General features: G+C 40.9%; 1 protein-coding gene across 6 annotated transcripts in view; it reads right to left on the minus strand.

Moving 5' to 3' along the window:
* Window positions 1–18874, minus strand: part of lss (lanosterol synthase (2,3-oxidosqualene-lanosterol cyclase)) — a 140317-nt gene that overhangs the window by 74237 nt on the left and 47206 nt on the right. For all 6 annotated transcript variants that reach the window (XM_041200564.1, XM_041200562.1, XM_041200566.1 and 3 more), the window contains exons 9-10: window positions 16731–16849; window positions 8137–8234 (exon numbers count right to left, since the gene is read on the minus strand). In XM_041200564.1, the coding sequence (XP_041056498.1) occupies window positions 8137–8234; window positions 16731–16849 (217 nt within the window). The remainder of the gene's footprint in view (window positions 1–8136; window positions 8235–16730; window positions 16850–18874) is intronic.

Consider the following 18874-nt stretch of genomic DNA (forward strand, 5'->3'; position numbering starts at 1 on the left):
ATAGGTTTAGGAAATCAGATGATCAGTCCATGGAAGATTTTAATAAATGGTACAGGAGACTACAGCGATTTGACCTTGAAATTCCAGAATCGGTATTGGTATTTAAATTACTGGACTGTGCTCGCATTTCCCATGTTGATAGTCTTTCAGTACTAACAGGGGTTCAGTTCCGAGGGAAAGAGCCTCTCTTAGATCAAATGCTGCTGCCCTAAAGATTTCTGGGGAAACAGTTGTTCCCTGTTGCTTTTTTTAAGCAAATTCGAACAACTATGCTGTAAAACAAAGAATAGAGGATCCAATGGTGACCGAATTATGGGATCGACCAAATATTAGACGAAGATTCCAATACAAGGTTGGGGTTAATGATGAGGTCTGAAAATGGTCGTAACCCTGGCCAATTTGAGAGTCGGGGCAAAAAGCATGTCTGGGATGGTGACCGTAGATGTTAAAACCCAAAAAATGCATGGGGAACGGTTAATCAGTGTTATTCCCCATACCTTTAAACAATGAACTGCCCACAGCAAAGGAATCGTGTTTTTGAAGTGTGACCCACAAGATGGATTCATCTGAAAATGATGACAGTGACTGCCATGATGGAATTGTGTTGATCAGAGTTTGAATCCGGTGATGAGTATCTTCATGGTAGATTCCTTCAACTGTGCAGTTCTAGACATGGTTGCACTTCTACGGTGTGTGACATGGACGGGCTTGACTGCTATCTGGAGTCCCTTGATGAGGCAGACCAATGGAAGGTCGAGGAGTATGAAAAGCTCCATCTGTTTCAGGTCTGGAGATGACAATACATTAACACCCTCAAAATGGGTGGTCCTCCCTTGTAAGATAGCAGGGATCAATCCATTTATTGGTACTGATGTGGATCTAGCGAGATATTGTTATTGTGAGTCAATCTGCGATGAAGGTGGCTCAGATGATACTAGATATGAAGAATGATAGCAGTTGTGTTTGGAAAAAAATGTGGATTTCCATTTTACTTGGTCAGGCCATTACTGCTTGCCACTAAGGAAGCCAGAGATTTTTCATTCAAGAAGTTCATGAAGTTTTGTTAACAGCTGAGAATGAGAATTTGGTGGACAAAAAGATCATTTGGAAAATACATAGACAGTTTGCACATCCAACACCACAGAAACCAAAGACTCTGCTTTGAGATGCAGGAGTGGTCGATAAAGGATATGATGATCTTATTGAACGAGTCAGTGTGAAATTTGCCTTAAATATCGCAAGACACCACTGCGACCTGTTGTGAGCTTGCCACTAGCCAGGGAGTTTAACGACGCAGTGGCAATGGGCTTGACAGTTTGGGACAAGGATAGGGGTTTTTTTTTTTTTAAACTACATTTCACAGACATGGCAACCAGATTTAGTCTATCCACTGTGATACATAGTAAAGACAAAAGGACCATTGTCGATAATGCCATGGAGAAATGGGTAGGAACAGGATTAGGAACACCAACGAAGTTTCTCATAGATAATGGTGGGGAATTTGCCAATGAGGAATTTGGAGACATGTGCGAAAATTTAAACATCATAGCTGTGCACACTGCAGCTGAGAGCCTGTTTAGTGAAAGAAACCATGCAGTAATAGATGACATGTTACAAACATATTAGCTGATCAACCAGGTTGTAAACTGCAAACAGTGCTAGCATGGGCGGTGCATGCAAAGAACTCTCTGCAAATGGTACAGTCCTTATCAGTTGGCGTACGGAAGAAATCCAAAGTTACCTTCGGTGTTGTCAGATACTCCCCCTGTTCTAGAAGGGACCAGCATTAGCTCCACTTTTTCTGCTTATTTGTATGCTTTGCATGTGGGCAGAAAAGCATTCATTAAAGTTGAGGTTTTGGAGAAAATTCGGCAGGCCCTACAGCACCGCATAAGACCATCAGGAACACACAGTTTAGACATGGAGATTTAGTATATTATAAAAGGGAAGGCCAGAAAGAGTGGAAAGGACCTGGCAAGGTTATAGGGAGTGATGGGAAAGTAGTGCAACACTGTAATCAAACAATTAGGGTACATTCTTCATGGTTAATTAGTACTGACTATACCTTTACAGGTTCTGAACGGGACATAGAATGCAAGGAGGCACCAAGCACTTCACATACACTGGGTAGTTATGAGGGGCAGACGACAGCAGATACAGGGTTGAGTGACTATGAACAAAGTAATAATGAGGTACAAATCAACGTGATTCGTCCAAAGGACAATTACCCAAAGTAGGGACAAAGGTAATATATACGCCAGAAGGGCCCAGTGTGTGGAGGGATGCCACCATCATAGGGGGAGCAGGAAAGGCCACTGGTAAATACAAACATTTAGCTAAATGTGCAGGATGAAGGACAGGAGACAAGACCTATCGACTGGCAAACTGAGATAAAGATGTAGAAAGCGCAGTATGAGTTCTGAAAGTGGTCATAACCCTGGAATTAAATCACGGACTTGCGAACGGAGTTCTGTTTGCATGGGCGGACGATCATATAGTAGCAGCCCAGAAAAGGAGAGAAATGTGAGTAGAGGCCATAGCTTAACAAGGAAGACTAGAGAGCAAGCTAGCAATCTTAATAGAAGTAGAAGTCCTTATGATAGAGATTCTAATAGCTGCTAATAAATTGGAAAATATGCTGATAAAGGAAGCCAAACAGAAAGAGTTGGCAGGAATTTGGGTTATATTCTGAAATACCTGACACAGGACAGCCAGCTTTATCTCACAGGTGGATCTATACAGAAAAGGTGCTCCTAGCCGGCACAAATAAAGCCAAAACGAGATTAGTAGCCTGAGGCTTTGAAGAGAGACTAGGAGATCAGGATATCAGAGTGGACTCACCTACTGTGGGGAAAGTGAGTTTGAAGTTTTTTTTTTAAAGCTATTTTGGCATCCTATTCCTGGGAATGCAAATCGATTGATATAAAGGCTGCGTTTTTACAGGGGGAGAAGTTTCAAAGGAAAGTTTTTTTTGAAACCACCCAAAGAAGCCGGGGATGTGGAAGGAAAGCTATGGAAATTGAATAAGTGTGTTTATGGATTGAATGATGCATTGAGAGTTTGGTATTTTTCTGTGAGGTCCATTTTGTTGAAAATAGGTTGCATTCAGTTAAAGGCAGACCCCGTGATGTTCTACTGGTACCATAAGGAGAAACTACCTGTGATCTTTATCATGCATGTTGATGATTTCCTGTGGGGAGGATTTGTAGAATTTGAACAATGGGTAATTGAGAAGATAAAGAAGGAATTCCAGGTGTGAAGTCAGGCTTCTGGGGCCTTTAAATACATAGGTTTAGATATTAAGCAGAGCAAGTTAGGAGTGACATTGAATCAACAATTTTATCTAGAAAATGTTAATTATATCCCAATGACTCGTGGTAGATCCTCACAAAAAGAGGATCCTGTTACCAAGGAAGGAATGGAACAGTTGAGAAGTTTGGGCAGTTGAACTGGTTGTGCACTCAGACTAGGCCTGACGCTGGTTATGATGTGTTAGAGCTGAGTACCATGACAAAACATGTGACAGTTGAACAAGTTCTGAGAGCAAATGAAACACTTAAAAAAAGAAAAAAAAATTAAATTCTGAAAGATGTGTACTCAAGTTTCCAGCCTTGGATGATCCAGAAGACATGAGGTTGGTCACTTAGAGTACCCAATCCTCCAAATGGTGGGAAAGAACAATAAATGTTGCCCACTGGCTTGGGAGATCAAGAAAATAAAAAGGGTAGTGAAAAGCACTTTAGCTGCTGAAACGTTAGCCTTAGTAGAGGCATTAGATTTGGGGGTTTACTTGTCCAACATATTGACAGAAATATTATGTAAGAGGCAATGTGGGAAAAGTTCACCCATAGAATGTTATGTTGACTCTTCGGGACAATGTTCATTCTACGAACAGTGTCACCGGCAAAAAGACTACGAATAGACCGGGGATGTTAGGAAGAAGAGAGATCACTAGATTGTATTAAGCATGTTGGATGGGGGCTGTCGTATACTGCGGGAGGCTGTGTGCGTGCATGTGTGTAATGAAATTTGGGAATTATAGATGTGGAAATATGTGACATTATTTCCTTCTGTTTGTTTAAAAAAGTGTTCAAGTTTTTAAGAAGAAGAGGGGAATCTGTTAATATGGCAATCATCTTGTTAAAACCAATTGGTAGGTTAAACAGGTGATGGGCATTAATTATCCCAACAATAGCCAAGTGGTTATGGTACTGGGTTTGTAACCCCAAGACTCAAGAGTTCAAATCTCACAATGGCAAACTATGAAACAATATAACTTCATCTGAAACAGATGGAAACAGGTTTACTCAAAAGAGTATCAAGAGTTCAAATCTCACAATGGCAAACTATGAAACAATGTAACTTCATCTGAAACAGATGGAAACAGGTTTACTCAAAAGAGTATCAAGAGTTCAAATCTCACAATGGCAAACTATGAAACAACGTAACTTCAGATGGAAACGTGTTTGTACTCGAAAGAGTTACTGCTCATCACATGTACAGAGTTGAGAAATTTCCATCAAGGCAGTTATAGATCAAGAGTTCAAATCTCACAATGGCAAACTATGAAACAATGTAACTTCATCTGAATAGGAACAGATGGAAACAGGTTTGTACTCAAAAGAGTTACTGGGCTTGTAACCCCAAGATCAAGAGTTCAAATCTCACAATGGCAAACTATGAAATAATGTAACTTCATCTGAAACAGATGGAAACGGGTTTGTACTCGAAAGAGTTACAGCTGGAACACTTTTTTTGTGTGGCAGCTATTAGTACTGAGGAGTTGTCGTGGAAATAAACTAGCTTTAACCAAAAGACCTGCCTGGATTAATTCTTTCACCACAGCCTCTTATGAGTAACAGAGAGGAGCCTGTAGATGTACTGTACTTGGAATTCCAGAAAGCATTTGATAAAGTGCAACATCAAAGGTTATTGTGGAAAATAAAAGCTCATAGTGTAGGAGGTAACATATTAGCCTGGATAGAAGATTGGCTGTCAGGCAGAAAACAGTATGCATAAATGGGTCTTTGTTTGATGTAACTAGTGGAGTCCCACAGGTATCTGTGCTGGGATCTCAGCTTTTTACAATTTACATCAATGACTTAGATAAGCGGAGTGGAGGTATGGTAGCTAAATTTGCAGATGACACAGATAGGTAGGAGGGTACGCTGTGAAGAAGTCATAAGCATTTTGCAGATGGATATAAGTTGAGTGAATGGGCAAAAATCTGGCAGATGGAGTATAATGTTGGGAAATGTGAAATTGCTCACTTTGGCAGGAAGAATAAAAATGCAGAGTAATACTTAAACAGAATAACTGTGGAATTCTGAGGTGCAGAGGGATCTAGATGTTCTTGTGCATGAGTCACAAAGTTAGTATACAGGTACAGCATGTAATCAAGATGGCTAATGGAATGCTATCCCTTATTATGAGAGGAATTGAACATAAAGTAAGGATGTTATGTTTCAATTATAGGGCATTACTGAGACTGCATCTTGAATACTGTATGTAGTTTTGGTCTCCTTATTTAAGGAAACATAAAAGCGTTGGAGGTGGTTCAGAGGAGCTTTACTAGATTTTGATACCTGGAATGAGTGGGTTGTCTAATGAGGAAAGGTTGGGCAGGCTGGGCTTATTTCCACTGGAAGGGCTTTTCTGAAGAAGTCATATGGACTTGAAATGTTAACTCTATTTCTCCCTCCAAAGATGCTGTCAGACCTGAGTTTTTCCAGTATTTTCTGGTTTTATTTCTGATTTCTAGCATCTGCTGTATTTTGCTATTTTTTTTTATTTCCACTGGCGTTTAGAAGAGTGAGGGGGTGACTTGATTGAAGGATAAAAGATCCTGAATGGTCTTGACAGGGTGGATGTGGAGAGGGTGTTTCCTCTTGTGGGTGAGCCCAGAATTAGGGGGCACTGTTTTAAAATGAGTGGCTCACCCTTATAGGACAGAAGAGGAGAATTTTTTTCTCAGAGGGTTATGTGACTTTGGAACTCTGCCTCAGAAGTTACTGAATATTTTTAAGGTGGAGGTAGATTGATTCCCTTGCCCAGCAAGAATCTAAGGTTATCAGGGGTAGATAGGAATGTGGAACTGTCATGAAGCTATTAATGTGTATATAATGTTACTGGAAATTATTTTTTTTAAAAGAGGTTTAGTCTGTGGGTGTGTCTGTATGTGTTAATTGGATTGAAACCAGCTAGTCTGGGTGCTTTGATGTATGGTAGCTTTGAGGTGTAAGCAGTAAGGTGGAGTAAATTTGCATTTTGTTGAATGGAGCATTTCAGAGTGGGATTGAAATCTTGCGCCTAGCTAGGAGATGCCAATCAATGTTTATATTACTAATAAATCTGGTACTATGAAAAGGATTTTACTGTTGAGGTGGAGTTCAAAGGCCTGATACAATGAGAATTTACATTCAAAGAGAAGTGCTGGGTGTAACAGAAGGCAGTTTTGTGTGTGCAGGGCAAAGGCATGTAACATCCAAGCAGCTGTAGGCCTACAACAGTCTGAAAAGGAACCAAAGTGAAAGGAATCTCATTTTTGAATTTGTAAGTTGAAAATGCTTTGCCTGGTGTCTGGTTAAAGTCTATGGGTTGTTTGTTGCCTTAGTGGAGATTAGTTTGGGAATTTGTTAAAAGTTATGATGGTAGTAATTTATGTAAATTAATAAATGTCTCATGTAGCTCAATATTAAAACCTCGAACTGGTGGTCTTTTTCCTGAATGTAGAGCTGCATCTCAAATATACCACTTGAAAATATAGGTTATGGCAGTTGTCTAAAATTTGCCTCTGGAATTTTAAATAACAGCCTTTACCAATTGCTGTGTCATAACAGGAACTCGAACAACAAATATCAGCCATGATTTTGTTGAATGTGGGCCGAATAGCCTATCTTTGCCCCTATTTCATATGTTTATCTCTTCACAGATGGTGTCAGGCCAGCTAAGTACTTTCAGCATTTTCTGTTTTTATACCTAATTACATTGCCCCTTTTAACAAATCGACACCTTCCCCATTCAGAGATTCCCACCTCAAATCAGACTCTTTAGTAGATAGAATCATAGAAATTAGCTGTGGTGAATTTTGTGAAAGAATTACCGGGGATGAGGCTGTAGATATCAATACAATCACTGACAGCCCTCAAATTGGAATGATTACAGGGGATGTTGTACCTCCCCCACACATGCATCTATCTGGCATTACAAATTAAAAAAAAACATTGTTCTTAGGATGTGGGTGCTGTTGATAAGGTCACATTTTATTGCCCATCCCTAGTTTGCTAAAGAAGGCATTGGTGGGGCCTTCCCTAGAACAATCTGCAGTCTCTATGGTGTTTCTGCAATGATGTTTGATTTTCTGATTCTAATAGTTAGCAAAGCACCGATCTAACAAATGTCTATTTGTGTTGCTTGCTTTGAGGTGCTCAGGAACCTACCCAGCACACGTAGGGAGGTGTTACTGTGCTGCCATGCTCTATCCTGCGTGATCGGGTGCTATTATTTACCACATGAGTACTATTACATTCTCATACTGAGCTTTGATAGGCTCTCATATACACACGAAACTGTTCTGTTTTCCTACGTACATTCTCATACACAGCTCTGACGCACTTATAAAGAATAGATAGAAACTAAACAATCATAGCTAGGCCAAAACAACATTGTTTAGGAGTATAAATCTTGAGAAAGGGATCTAAACAAACCATATTCCTTACTTGAGAAAGATGTAATGCCTAAGAAGGTGTAATGCCCCTAAGAAGGGGCAATGATCTTTATAAACATTGGGCCTTCAAGGTCAGAGCAGTCCATGATGATAACATCACAGCTTCTTGCAAATTCTCCTAACTACTTCTGACGATCTTTAATCAATGCCCTCTAGTTATTGAGTCACCAAACAGTGGAAAGAACCCAACATCAAAACCCTTAAATGAATTAGTCAGGATTACACAGCAAGAAAATAGAGAAGACATTGATTAAACTAAACAAAAAAGCTCAGATCAACTAGTGTGCAAGTCAATAAACAGCAGAAGCAATAGTGCTAGGATAGAATGGTTGTAATTCACCCCCGTTCTCCAACCAAATTCAGTTGGTCTTTACTATCTCACCCCAGAACAATTCAGACAGATAACTTACCAGAGATAGTCTGGGATACGAGAAACATGCTCCTGGAAAGCAGTGGCCTTGTAACCCTCCACATGCCAGCGAACTAACATGTTGATGGTTTTGGAAATCTGGAAGGTAAATGGAATCATAGACAATACAGTGCAGGAGAGAAGTTTCCCCTTTAGCTCCACCCACTCAGTCACGTCACCATATCCATGCTGACAGCATCAAACGACCATGTGGGCCTCACCTACAGCATAGCACCATGCACTCACAACACACTGTCCCAGGCTAACCAACTTCTGAGATAAGCTTTGCATTCATTTAGTGTACGCACATGTGGCTGATGTCAGTGCAAAGTAGGGATACAAATGTCCAGATTTTGCAGTAGTACCGTCAGTGTTTACTGTCATTACTCCTCTGAAACCGACAGAAGTCTACACACATGCAGTTAAAAGTGAAAATCTAGAAGTTACTGTCAGTGATTCAATGCTAATCTTATAAGGTGCACTGTTGAAGTCTTCTTAGTCTGCAACCAATTAGAAATCACTGAACTGGCAAGACTTGTGATCAGTCTCACTGTAAAAACCCTTGGGCTTTTAAACAACGCAGCAAGTTCCTAATTACTGCTGAAAAGTCTCACCAACCTTTTATTTTTGTGTAATGTCAAATTACTCAATTATGATAAGTTGTGCATAATTTAAAAATATTTTAAAGTATGATACTTAGATTCTACCTTGATCCCATGTGTATGTCCCAATCATTTATTCTGCTCTCTATAAAATTTAAGTAAATGATAACTGCATTTTACTTCCTGCTTTGCTGTCTGAGAATACGTCCAAGTGATTGTTACTTGCCCTGCTTGATGACATATCTGTTGCTAGATGCCTGGTGATCCCCTTGACTTGGCACTAGGCTGAAACTAACTTCAGGAAAGGTGCAATCTGTGCCACAGGTTGCTAGATTTCTGTGGCAGCTTTCTTGAGGTCAGTGGTGAACACATCGCTGCTGACCACAAAATCCCAGTCAAAACTGTAACATTCTCACTGGTAAGGTAGTGTTACCTATCCGGATGCAGTAATTAATTCACCCACTTCACCTTCAAAGAACTTCAAAATTGTAACTTTATCCTACAGTTTACCTGTGTATTTTTATTTTAAAACTTAGTACAAGGGCAAGGAGGTTGTGCTGAATTTATATAAGACACTTGTTAGACGTCATCTGGAATATTGTGTACAGTTCTGGGTGTCACATTATAGGAAGGATGTGAATACATTGGAGAGGGTGAAGAAGAGGTTTACAAGAATGGTTCCAAGGATGAGAAACTTCAATTACAAAGATAGATTGAAGAGGTTGGGACTGTTCTCTTTGGAGAGAAGAAGGCTAAGAGGAGATTTGATAGAGATGCTCAAAATCATGAGGGGGATGCACAGAGAAGCTATTCCTGCTTGTAAAAGAATCAAGAATGAGAGGGCACAGATTTAAGTGATTTGCAAAAGAAGCAAATGTGATATGAAAAAATTTTCACACGAGTGGTTGGAGTCTGGAATGCACCACCTGGAAGTGTAGTGGAGGCAAGTTCAATCGAGGCATTCAAGAGGACATCAGATGATTATTTGAATAGAAAGAATGTGCAGGGATATGGGGGAAAAGCCAGGGCAATGGCACTAGGTCATAACGCTTAGTTGGATAGCCAGTGCTGTCATGATGGGCTGAATGGCCTCCTTCTGTGCCATTAAAGATTCTGTGAGCTACTTTCCTCATGCTCAGTGCCAAAGACCAGTCCTGTATGTGAGACTTCCTCCCTGTGAATCGGAGTGGATCTTTCTAGAAACCCTGGACACTGTTAGTTTATTGGATAAATCACTTGTCCTACTGTGACTTCCTAGAATTCAGTGGTAGAATAAACACCATCAGACCACAGTCTCAGTTAAACTACAGAACACTATTATTAACAGATAATCAGTAGCAAAGACAACAGACTGTAGTATTCTACAAAACATTTAGCTCCTCGGGTACAAAAATAATGAACACGTGACTGGTGCTCTGAAATCCTTATTACTTGGGAATAATTAGGACCTGAAATATGTGCTGCCACCACCACACGTGGTACCAGAATTAATTAACTTGAAGCATGCTCTCAGTGATCTCGCCAGATTGAAATTCAACCAAGGCCAAAGAAATTAAATTGCATCATTCATCAGTACAGAAAACTGAATCATCATACTTAATGTTGATTAAGTATCAGCATGGGGGATTACTTGCTAGCATGGAACATAATGTCTTCTTTGAAGTTGAAAATTTAATACAGGAAAACAATGTTTGTCTTTCAAAATGAGAACACATATCAACATAATGCAAGATTTTCATAACTTCCTTCAAGCACAAGATAACTGACCACTTGTTAATCATTAATAGGTATTATGGCAACACCAGCAGTCTGTGATAACTACTTTACTTTGCAGCCAAAGTGTTATTATGAATAATGCCTTTGAAGAAACCAGGCTGCATATTATTTGCAGGTGATCAAAATTGAAATGGTCAGTCATATCATAATTAGAAATTTAAAGAAAAGATTGATTAAAAGCATGACAAAACTCATTTTTGTCATACTCCTTCCACTTCTTAAAAAAATTCATTTAACAGGATGTGGGCTTTGCTGGCTAAGCATTTATTGCCCATCCCTAATTGCCCTTGGTAGTGAGCTGCCTTCTTGAACCACTGCAGTCCATGGTACACCCACAGTGCTGTTAGGGAGAGAATTCCAGGATTTTGACAATGAAAGAACGGCAATATATTTCCGACTCAGGATGGTGAGTGGCAGTGCATCTTGTAGATGGTACACTGCTACCACTGTCAGTGGTGGAGGGAGTGAATGTTTGTGGAAGGGGTGCCAATCAACCAGGCTGCTTTGTCCTGGACGGTGTCAAGCTTGAGTGTTGCTGGAACTGCACTCATCCAGGCAAGTGGAGAGGGAGAGTATTTCATCACACTCTTGACTTATGCCTTGTAAATGGTGAAAAGATTCTGGAAGTCAGGAGGTATCATTTGTCAGAGAATTCCCAGTCTCTGACCTGCTCTTGTAGCCGCAAAATTTATATGGCTAGTCCAGTTCAGTTTCTGGTCAATGGTAATCCCCAGTATGTTGATGGTGGGGGATAGAGTGATAGTAATGCCATTGAATGTCAAGGGTTGATGATTAGATTCTCTCTTGTTGATGATGGTCATTTCCTGACACTTGTGTGGTGTGAATGTTACTTGCGGTTTGTCAGCCCAAGCCTGGATATTGTCCAGATCTTGCTGCTTTTGGACATGGACTGCTTCAGTATTTGAGGAGTCATGAATGGCGCTGAACATTGTGTAATCATCAGCAACATCCCACATCTGACCTCATGATGGAAGGAAGGTCATTGACGAAGCAGCTGAAGATGATTGGACCTAGGACACTAACCTGAGGAACTCCTACAATGATGTCCTGGAACAAAGATGATTGATCAACAACAACAATCACCTTCCTTTGGGTTAGATGTGACCCCAACTAGCAGAGTTTCCCCCGATTCCCATTGACTCCAGCTTTGTTAGGGCTCCTTGGTGCCATACTCGGTCAAATGCTGCCTTGATGTCAAGGGCAGTCACTCTCACCTCACTACTTGATGAATAGAATTGGCAGCTCATTCAGCGCATCATATCTATGCCAGCTCTTTGAAAGAGCTAATCAATTAGTCCCACTCCCCTGGTCTTTCCTCTTAACCCTGCAAATCTTTTCCCTTCAATTAGTTGTCCAATTCTCTTATGAAAGTTGTTATTGAATCTGGTTCTAATACCCTTTTCAGGCAGTGCATTCCAGATCACAACTTGCTATATAACTTTTTCATGTTGCCTTGATTCTTTTAACCAATTGCCTTTAAATCTGTGCCCTCTGGTGACTGACTCTTTTGCCAGTGGAAATTTCTTCTTACTCTATCAAAACCCTTGATTATGAACAGCTCCCCATAACCTTCTCTGCTCCAAGGAGAACAATTCCTAGTTTTTCTGGTTTCTCCAAATTAAGTCTTTCATCGCAGTAGCATTCTAGTAAATCTCCTCTGCACCCTTTCTAACACTCTGACATCCTTCCCAAAGTGTAGTGTCCAGAAATGAACATACTGCTCCAGTTGGGGCCTAACCAGTACTTTAGATAGGATTTAGCATAACTTGTTTGCTTTTGTATGCTATGCCTCTATTTACAAAGGCTGGGATATTGTATGCATTTTAAACAGCCTTCTCAGTTTGTCCTACCACCTTCAAAGACTTGTGTATCTGTTCTCTCTTCCTGCACTCCCTTTCAATTTTTTTTATTCATTCATGGGACGTGGGCTTTGCTGGTTGAGCTAACATTTATTGCCCATCCCTAGTTGCCCTCAAAGGTGGTGGTGAGCTGTGGACAGTGGAAGCAGATTTAATAATTTAAGTTTATATTGGCTCTCCTCTTTCTTCCTACCAAAATGTACCACCTTGCACTTCCCTGCATTAATTTTCATTTGCCAAGAGTCTGCCTATTTCATCAGTCTATGTCCTCCTGGGACCAGATGCTCAATAAATTGAGTCAACTCAGGAACACTTTTAAAATGGCAGGTGAGACTCGATTCAGGGATTCCTGCCCTCTTCCCATTTCTGACAATTTTTACTGGCTTGGGATAACGGTGCAGGTAGCCTGCCTGCATGAAACACTCCCAACTTTGCCAGCTCCATTGCCAGGCTGGACAGTTCAACAGTGCCCCTGACCACCCCACCCTGCCATCTTTTTGGAGTCAAGCACATGACTCCATGACACATTGGGGAGTCCTGGTACTGAGTGGGGAAACCAAAAAAACATTCCTCCAGTTTCAATAGTTACATGCTATATTTTAAGTTAAATGTGTTTTTACTGCAGTGATTGGTTACAGGGCTCTGTCTGCAATGGTAAGTTGACCATTAGATTGATCAACATTGCATAAGAGTTGAGATGCATGAGAGCACTGTTCCCATTGAAAAAGTGCAATTACACATTCAAAACTGAAAAAATACACTGGGAAGATTTAAGTGTCCTGATCCGAAGTGATATAAGTGTTCACAGGCCTTTAAATTTGGAAATAAAATGGTTTTCAGCTTTCACTTAGGGGAAATGTAGAAACTAGGAGCAGGGGAAGGCCATTCAGCCCTTCGAGCCTGCTCTGCCATTCATTATGATCATGGCTGATCATCCAAGTCAATAGCCTGCTCCTGCTTTCTCCTCATACCTTTGATCCCTTTCGCCCCAAGAGCTATAAGCTAACTCCTTCTTGAAAGCATACAATGTTTTGGCCTCAACTACTTTCTGTGGTAGTGAATTCCACAGACTCACCACTCTCTGGGTGAAGAAATTTCTCCTCATCTCAGTCCTAAATGGTTTACCCTATATCCTCAGACTGTGACCGCTGGTTCTGGACTCCCCCACCATCGGGAACATCCTTCCTGCTTCTACCCTGACTAGTCCTGTTTAGAATTTTATAGGTTTCTAAGAGATTTCCCCCCACCACCCCCCCATTCTTCTGAACTTCAGCTTTTATAATCTCTCCTCCTCATATGTCAGTCCCGCCATCCCAGCAATCAGTTGGGTAAACCTTCGCTGCACTCCCTCTACAGCAAGAACATCCTTCCTCAGATAAGGAGACCAAAACTGCACACAATATTTCAGGTGTGGTCTCACCAAGGCCTTGTACAATTGCAGCAAGACATCCCTGTTCCTGTACTTGAATCCTCCGGCTATGAAGGCCAATATACCATTTGCTGCCTGCTGCACCTGCATGCTTACCTTCAGCGACTGGTGTATGGGAACACCCAGGTCTCATTGCACATTCCCCTCTCAAGTTATAGCCATTCAGGTAATCTGCCTTCCTGTTTTTGCCACCAAAGTGGATAACCTCACATTTATCCACATTATACTGCATCTGCCATGCATTTGCCCACTCACTCAGCTTGTCCGAATCACACTGAAACATCTCTGCATCCTCCTCACAGCTCACTCTCCCACCCAGCTTTGTGCCATCTGCAAATTTGGAGATGTTACATTTAATTCCTTCATCTAAATCATTAATATATATTGTGAATAGCTGGGGTCCCAGTACCGATCCCTGCGGTACCCCACCAGTCACTGCCTGCCATTCGGAAAAAGACGCGTTTATTCCTACTGTTTCCTGTCTACCAACCAGTTTTCTGTCCATCTCAATACACTACCCCCCCAATCCCATGCGCTTTAATTTTACACGCCAATCTCTTAAGTGGGACTTTGTTGAAAGCCTTCTGAAAGTCCAAATAAACCACATCCACTGGCTCCCCCCTCATCAACTCTACTAGTTACATCCTCAAAATTCTAGTAGATTTGTCATGCATGATTTCCCTTTCATAAATTCATGTTGGCTGTCTGATTCTGCCACTGTTTTCCAAATGCTCAGCTATTAAATATTTTATAATGGACTCTAGAATTTTCCCCACTAACGACGTCAGGCTGACTGATCTATAATTCTGTTTTCTCTCTACCTCCTTTTCTAAATAGTGGGATTACATTAGCTACCCTCCAGTCTGTAAAAACTGTTCCAGAGTCCACAGAATCTCTGAAGATGACCACCAATGCATCCACTATTTCTAGGGCCACTTCCTTATGTACTCTGGGATGTAGATTATCAGGCCCTGGGGATTTATCGGCCTTCAATCCCATCAATTTCCCCAACACGATTTTCCTACCAATACTGATTTCTTTCAGATCCTCCCTCTCACTAAATCCTGTGTTCCCCAACATTTCTGGTATGTTATTTGTGTCCTCCTTTGTGAAGACAACCAAAGTATGTATTTAGTTGGTCAGCCATTTCTTTGTTCCCCATTACAAATTCCCCTGTTTCTGACTGTAAGGGACCTACAGTTGTCTTCACCAATCTTTTTCTCTTCACATACCTATAGAAACTTTTACAGTCGTTTTTTATGTTCCCTGCAAGCTTACACTCATATTCTATTTTCCCTTTCTTAATCAATCCCTTGGTCCTCCTTTGCTGAATTCTAAACTGCTTCCAATCCTCAGGCCTGTTGCTTTTTCTGGCCAATTTGTATGCCTCTTCCTTGCATCTAATGCTATCTCTAATTTCCCTTGTAAGCCATGGTTTGGCCAACTTTCCTGTTTTACTTCTGCACCAGAAAGAAATAAACAGTTGTTGCAGTTCACCCATGTGCTCTTTGAATGTTTGCCATTACCTATCCGCCATCATCCCTTTAAGTAACATTTCCCAATCCATCATAGCCAACTCGCATCTCATACCATCGTAGTTTCCTTTAAGATTCAGGGCCCTAGTCTCAGAATCAACTACGTCACTTTCCATCTTGATGAAGAATTCTATCATATTATGGTTGCCCATTCCCCAAGAGACCTAACACAACTAGATTGCCAATTATTCATTTCTCATTTCACAATATCTAGTCCAGGATGGCCTGTTCTCCAGTTGGTTCCTCAATGTATTGGTCCAGAAAACCATCCCGTATACACTCCAGGAATTCCTCCTCTACAGTATTGTTACTAATTTGATTTGTCCAATCTATATGCATATTAAAGTCATCCATAATTACAGATGTTCCTTTTATTGCATGTGTCTAATTTCCTGTTTAATGCCATTCCCAACATCACCACTATGGTTTGGGGGTCTATATCCAACCCCCACTAATATTTTTTGCTCCTTAGTGTTTCTCAGCTCTACCATACAGATTCCACATCGTCAGAGCTTTCCCCATTATTGCATTAATTTCCTCTTTAACCAGCAATGCAACTCCACCGCCTTTTCCTTTTTGTCTGTCTTTCCTAAATACGGAATACTCCTGGATGTTCAGTTCCCATCCCTGGTCACCCTGCAGCCACATCGCCATAATCCCGACTATATCATACCTGTTTACATCTACTTGCATGGTTAATTCATCCACTTTATTGCGAATGCTCCTCGTGTTAAGGCACAAAGCCTTAAAGCTTGTCTTTTTAACATTACTTGTCCTGGATTGGATTGATTGACAGCTTAAAAGTAACAGCGCTTGTTTTTGTAATTCTAATAGGCTTCATTGGCTGTGAGCTGTAATGGTTTGTTTTGAGAGCTGAGGTCATTATAAATGCATAGCTGAGTTTCAAACTCCAGAATCACTTATCTTAGCAGGGGCAGAATTCACAGTTTGATTATCGGTTTTAAGAGGTTACTAATGGATTATCTGTCTTTGGTGTGGTTTCTGAATAGATGTTGCTTGTTTTTACAACATTGACCACTTGAGGGGATTTAATTTTTTTGAATGGCTTTTTGACTCAGCTTTTTTCATTATGACGTGTGTTTGAATGACAGCTCTATTAGATTGTTAGAAGTTTAATTTTTTTCCATGTCCGTTTCAAAGAGATGGCTCCTGAGGGAGGTTTACCCAAAGTGGATACTGGGTAAGCAGCTATGGAGGATGCACAAAAACTTTCACACTTATCCAAACAGAAAAATGGTTAAGAAGAAATCAGAAAAGTGGTTAAGAAATCAATCTTGAACAAACGTACAACCCCTTTGAAAATTAATGGTACCAACACTATTACAATCAAATCCTTTGAGATAAACACGTACCGGCCCAATACTAATGCACTTTGTGAATCTATCGTCAGCTGCGATGTGGTCGTAGAGTTCTGTGACTGCCCTTTTCCTCAGGCTGGTGCTGTGGTGATCCTCATACACATTCAGCAAAGCTGCAAAAGCCCAAATTTAATGACTCATCACCTCAGATGGAACACCAAGATAACAGCAGAATGGTACATTTACATCTAGGTGTATATCAGCTGTGGAATCTTCATTTATAAACAGGATATTTAAACACATCTTATTTTTGGGGTGGAGGGATGGGAGAGACGAAAGAAAAGGAAGTTAGGGAAACTGTCCCATTAAGTCCAAGTATAGCAAAGCTTCTCCCATTTTGATGGATTTCTATTCATTAATGAGCAGCTTTAAATATTTTACCCTCAGTTGCAACATAAAGCAGAGTGAAGTCCCCACCTCCATTTACTCTTGTTATACTCCAATCAATGCCACCCCATAAAAAAACATAGAAAAAAAACTTTGAAACTAGGAGCAGGAGTAGGCCATTCAGCCCTTTGAGCCTGCTCCGCCATTCATTATGATCATGGCAGATCATCCAACTCAATAGCCTGCTCCCGCTTTCCCCCCATACCCTTTGATCCCTTTTGCCCCAAGAGCTATATCTAACTCCTTCTTGAAAACATACAATGCTTTGGTCTCAACTACTTTCTATGGTAACGAATTCCACAGGCTCACCACTCTCTGGGTGAAGAAATTTTTCCTCATCTCAGTCCTAAATGGTCTACCCTGTATCCTCAGACTGTGACCCCTGGTTCTGGACTCCCCCACCATCGGGAACATCCTTCCTGCAGCTACTCTGTCTAGTCCTGTTAGATACTTGACATAATAGTTATATGGGAAATGAGGGTCATCCGGAGGTTCCCAGCATCACAGTTGCCAGTCTTCAGCCAATTTGATTCACCCCATCAAGACTAAATGTAGAGCAGTTCTCGAAGAGAAACAACATTTAGTACAAAACAGTTCTAACAATGGTGCAACTTCTAACCCCATCACCTGATGTCAAGCAGTCAGATTTTTAAAAGTACATTCAAGACTTCTTTGGAAACACTGAACATGTGCTCATTCAGTGGGAGCAACTTTAACCCTCAAAAATGGATAAGCTGGGGTCAGGTGAGATGTAAAAAATATTTTAAATCACAAATCTTACCCCAAACAGCCTGTTTTCAGATTTAATGGAAACAAAAGGGGTGGGAAACCAACTAGCTTCCAGGAGGCAGGCTGGAGAAGACTACCTTCCTTCATACCTTTAGCCACCTTCCCCCACAATCCCCAATACCATCTTTTTGGGATCAAGGATTCCCCTCCCATGGCCTGCAGCAGACCTTCCCAAGATCCTGATCTCCCCACCCCATTGCCCCCATGTTCCTACTAAGGGATCTACAGCCTCGAGTGTTCCCTGCACATCAGGCAGCTAAGCCTGCCAGTTAGGCTGGCTTCTGGGCAGGAAGCCTGTTGAATTACCAACATTGCAGAAAACACAGAAATCTGAGTTTGCTGACCAAAACTCTTCCTCCCTGCCAATGCAACCTACCTGTCAATATTGGGGTAAATGCATCTAAATATTTAACATGTGAACAATTGCTACCATACCTAAATTGTGAATTTACATGCAGCATGTGGATAGAGGAAGGGGCAATGATATCATTCTCCTTTCACTGTCACCAGGCTGATACTCAAATGCAAACATCTGAGTGTCCATGGGTAAATTAAGATATTAGCTACATTGTTTTAAGCTTTGCATCCACCTTGCTCGTTGTATCAGTTGAAGAAAGAGGCTTAGCATGAAGCCAGAAAATACTGATTAAAAATGGTTGGAATAGCTTAACATTGAATGAGAAATCTAATGCATAACTCAGCCAGAGAAGATTCTAGGCCAGATTCCAAGAAATCCACTTCAAATTTACACTCTTCCCATTTATTTACATGGTCCCTCTCTGAATTTGCCCCTCCCTTCAGGAACTTCATTTCTAGCTTTGAGCTAGCTGTTCAACACCTCATTTACCAGGCATTTTGCAGTCCTCAGACTTTAATATTAATTTTGACACCTTCAGATCTCAACCAAAGCTCCTATCTTCTCTCTAGCAGTTGGTGCTGGCAATGTGTTAATGGTATGCTGG

The sequence above is a fragment of the Carcharodon carcharias genome, chromosome 12 (assembly GCF_017639515.1).
Source record: "Carcharodon carcharias isolate sCarCar2 chromosome 12, sCarCar2.pri, whole genome shotgun sequence".
Taxonomy (NCBI): domain Eukaryota; kingdom Metazoa; phylum Chordata; class Chondrichthyes; order Lamniformes; family Lamnidae; genus Carcharodon; species Carcharodon carcharias.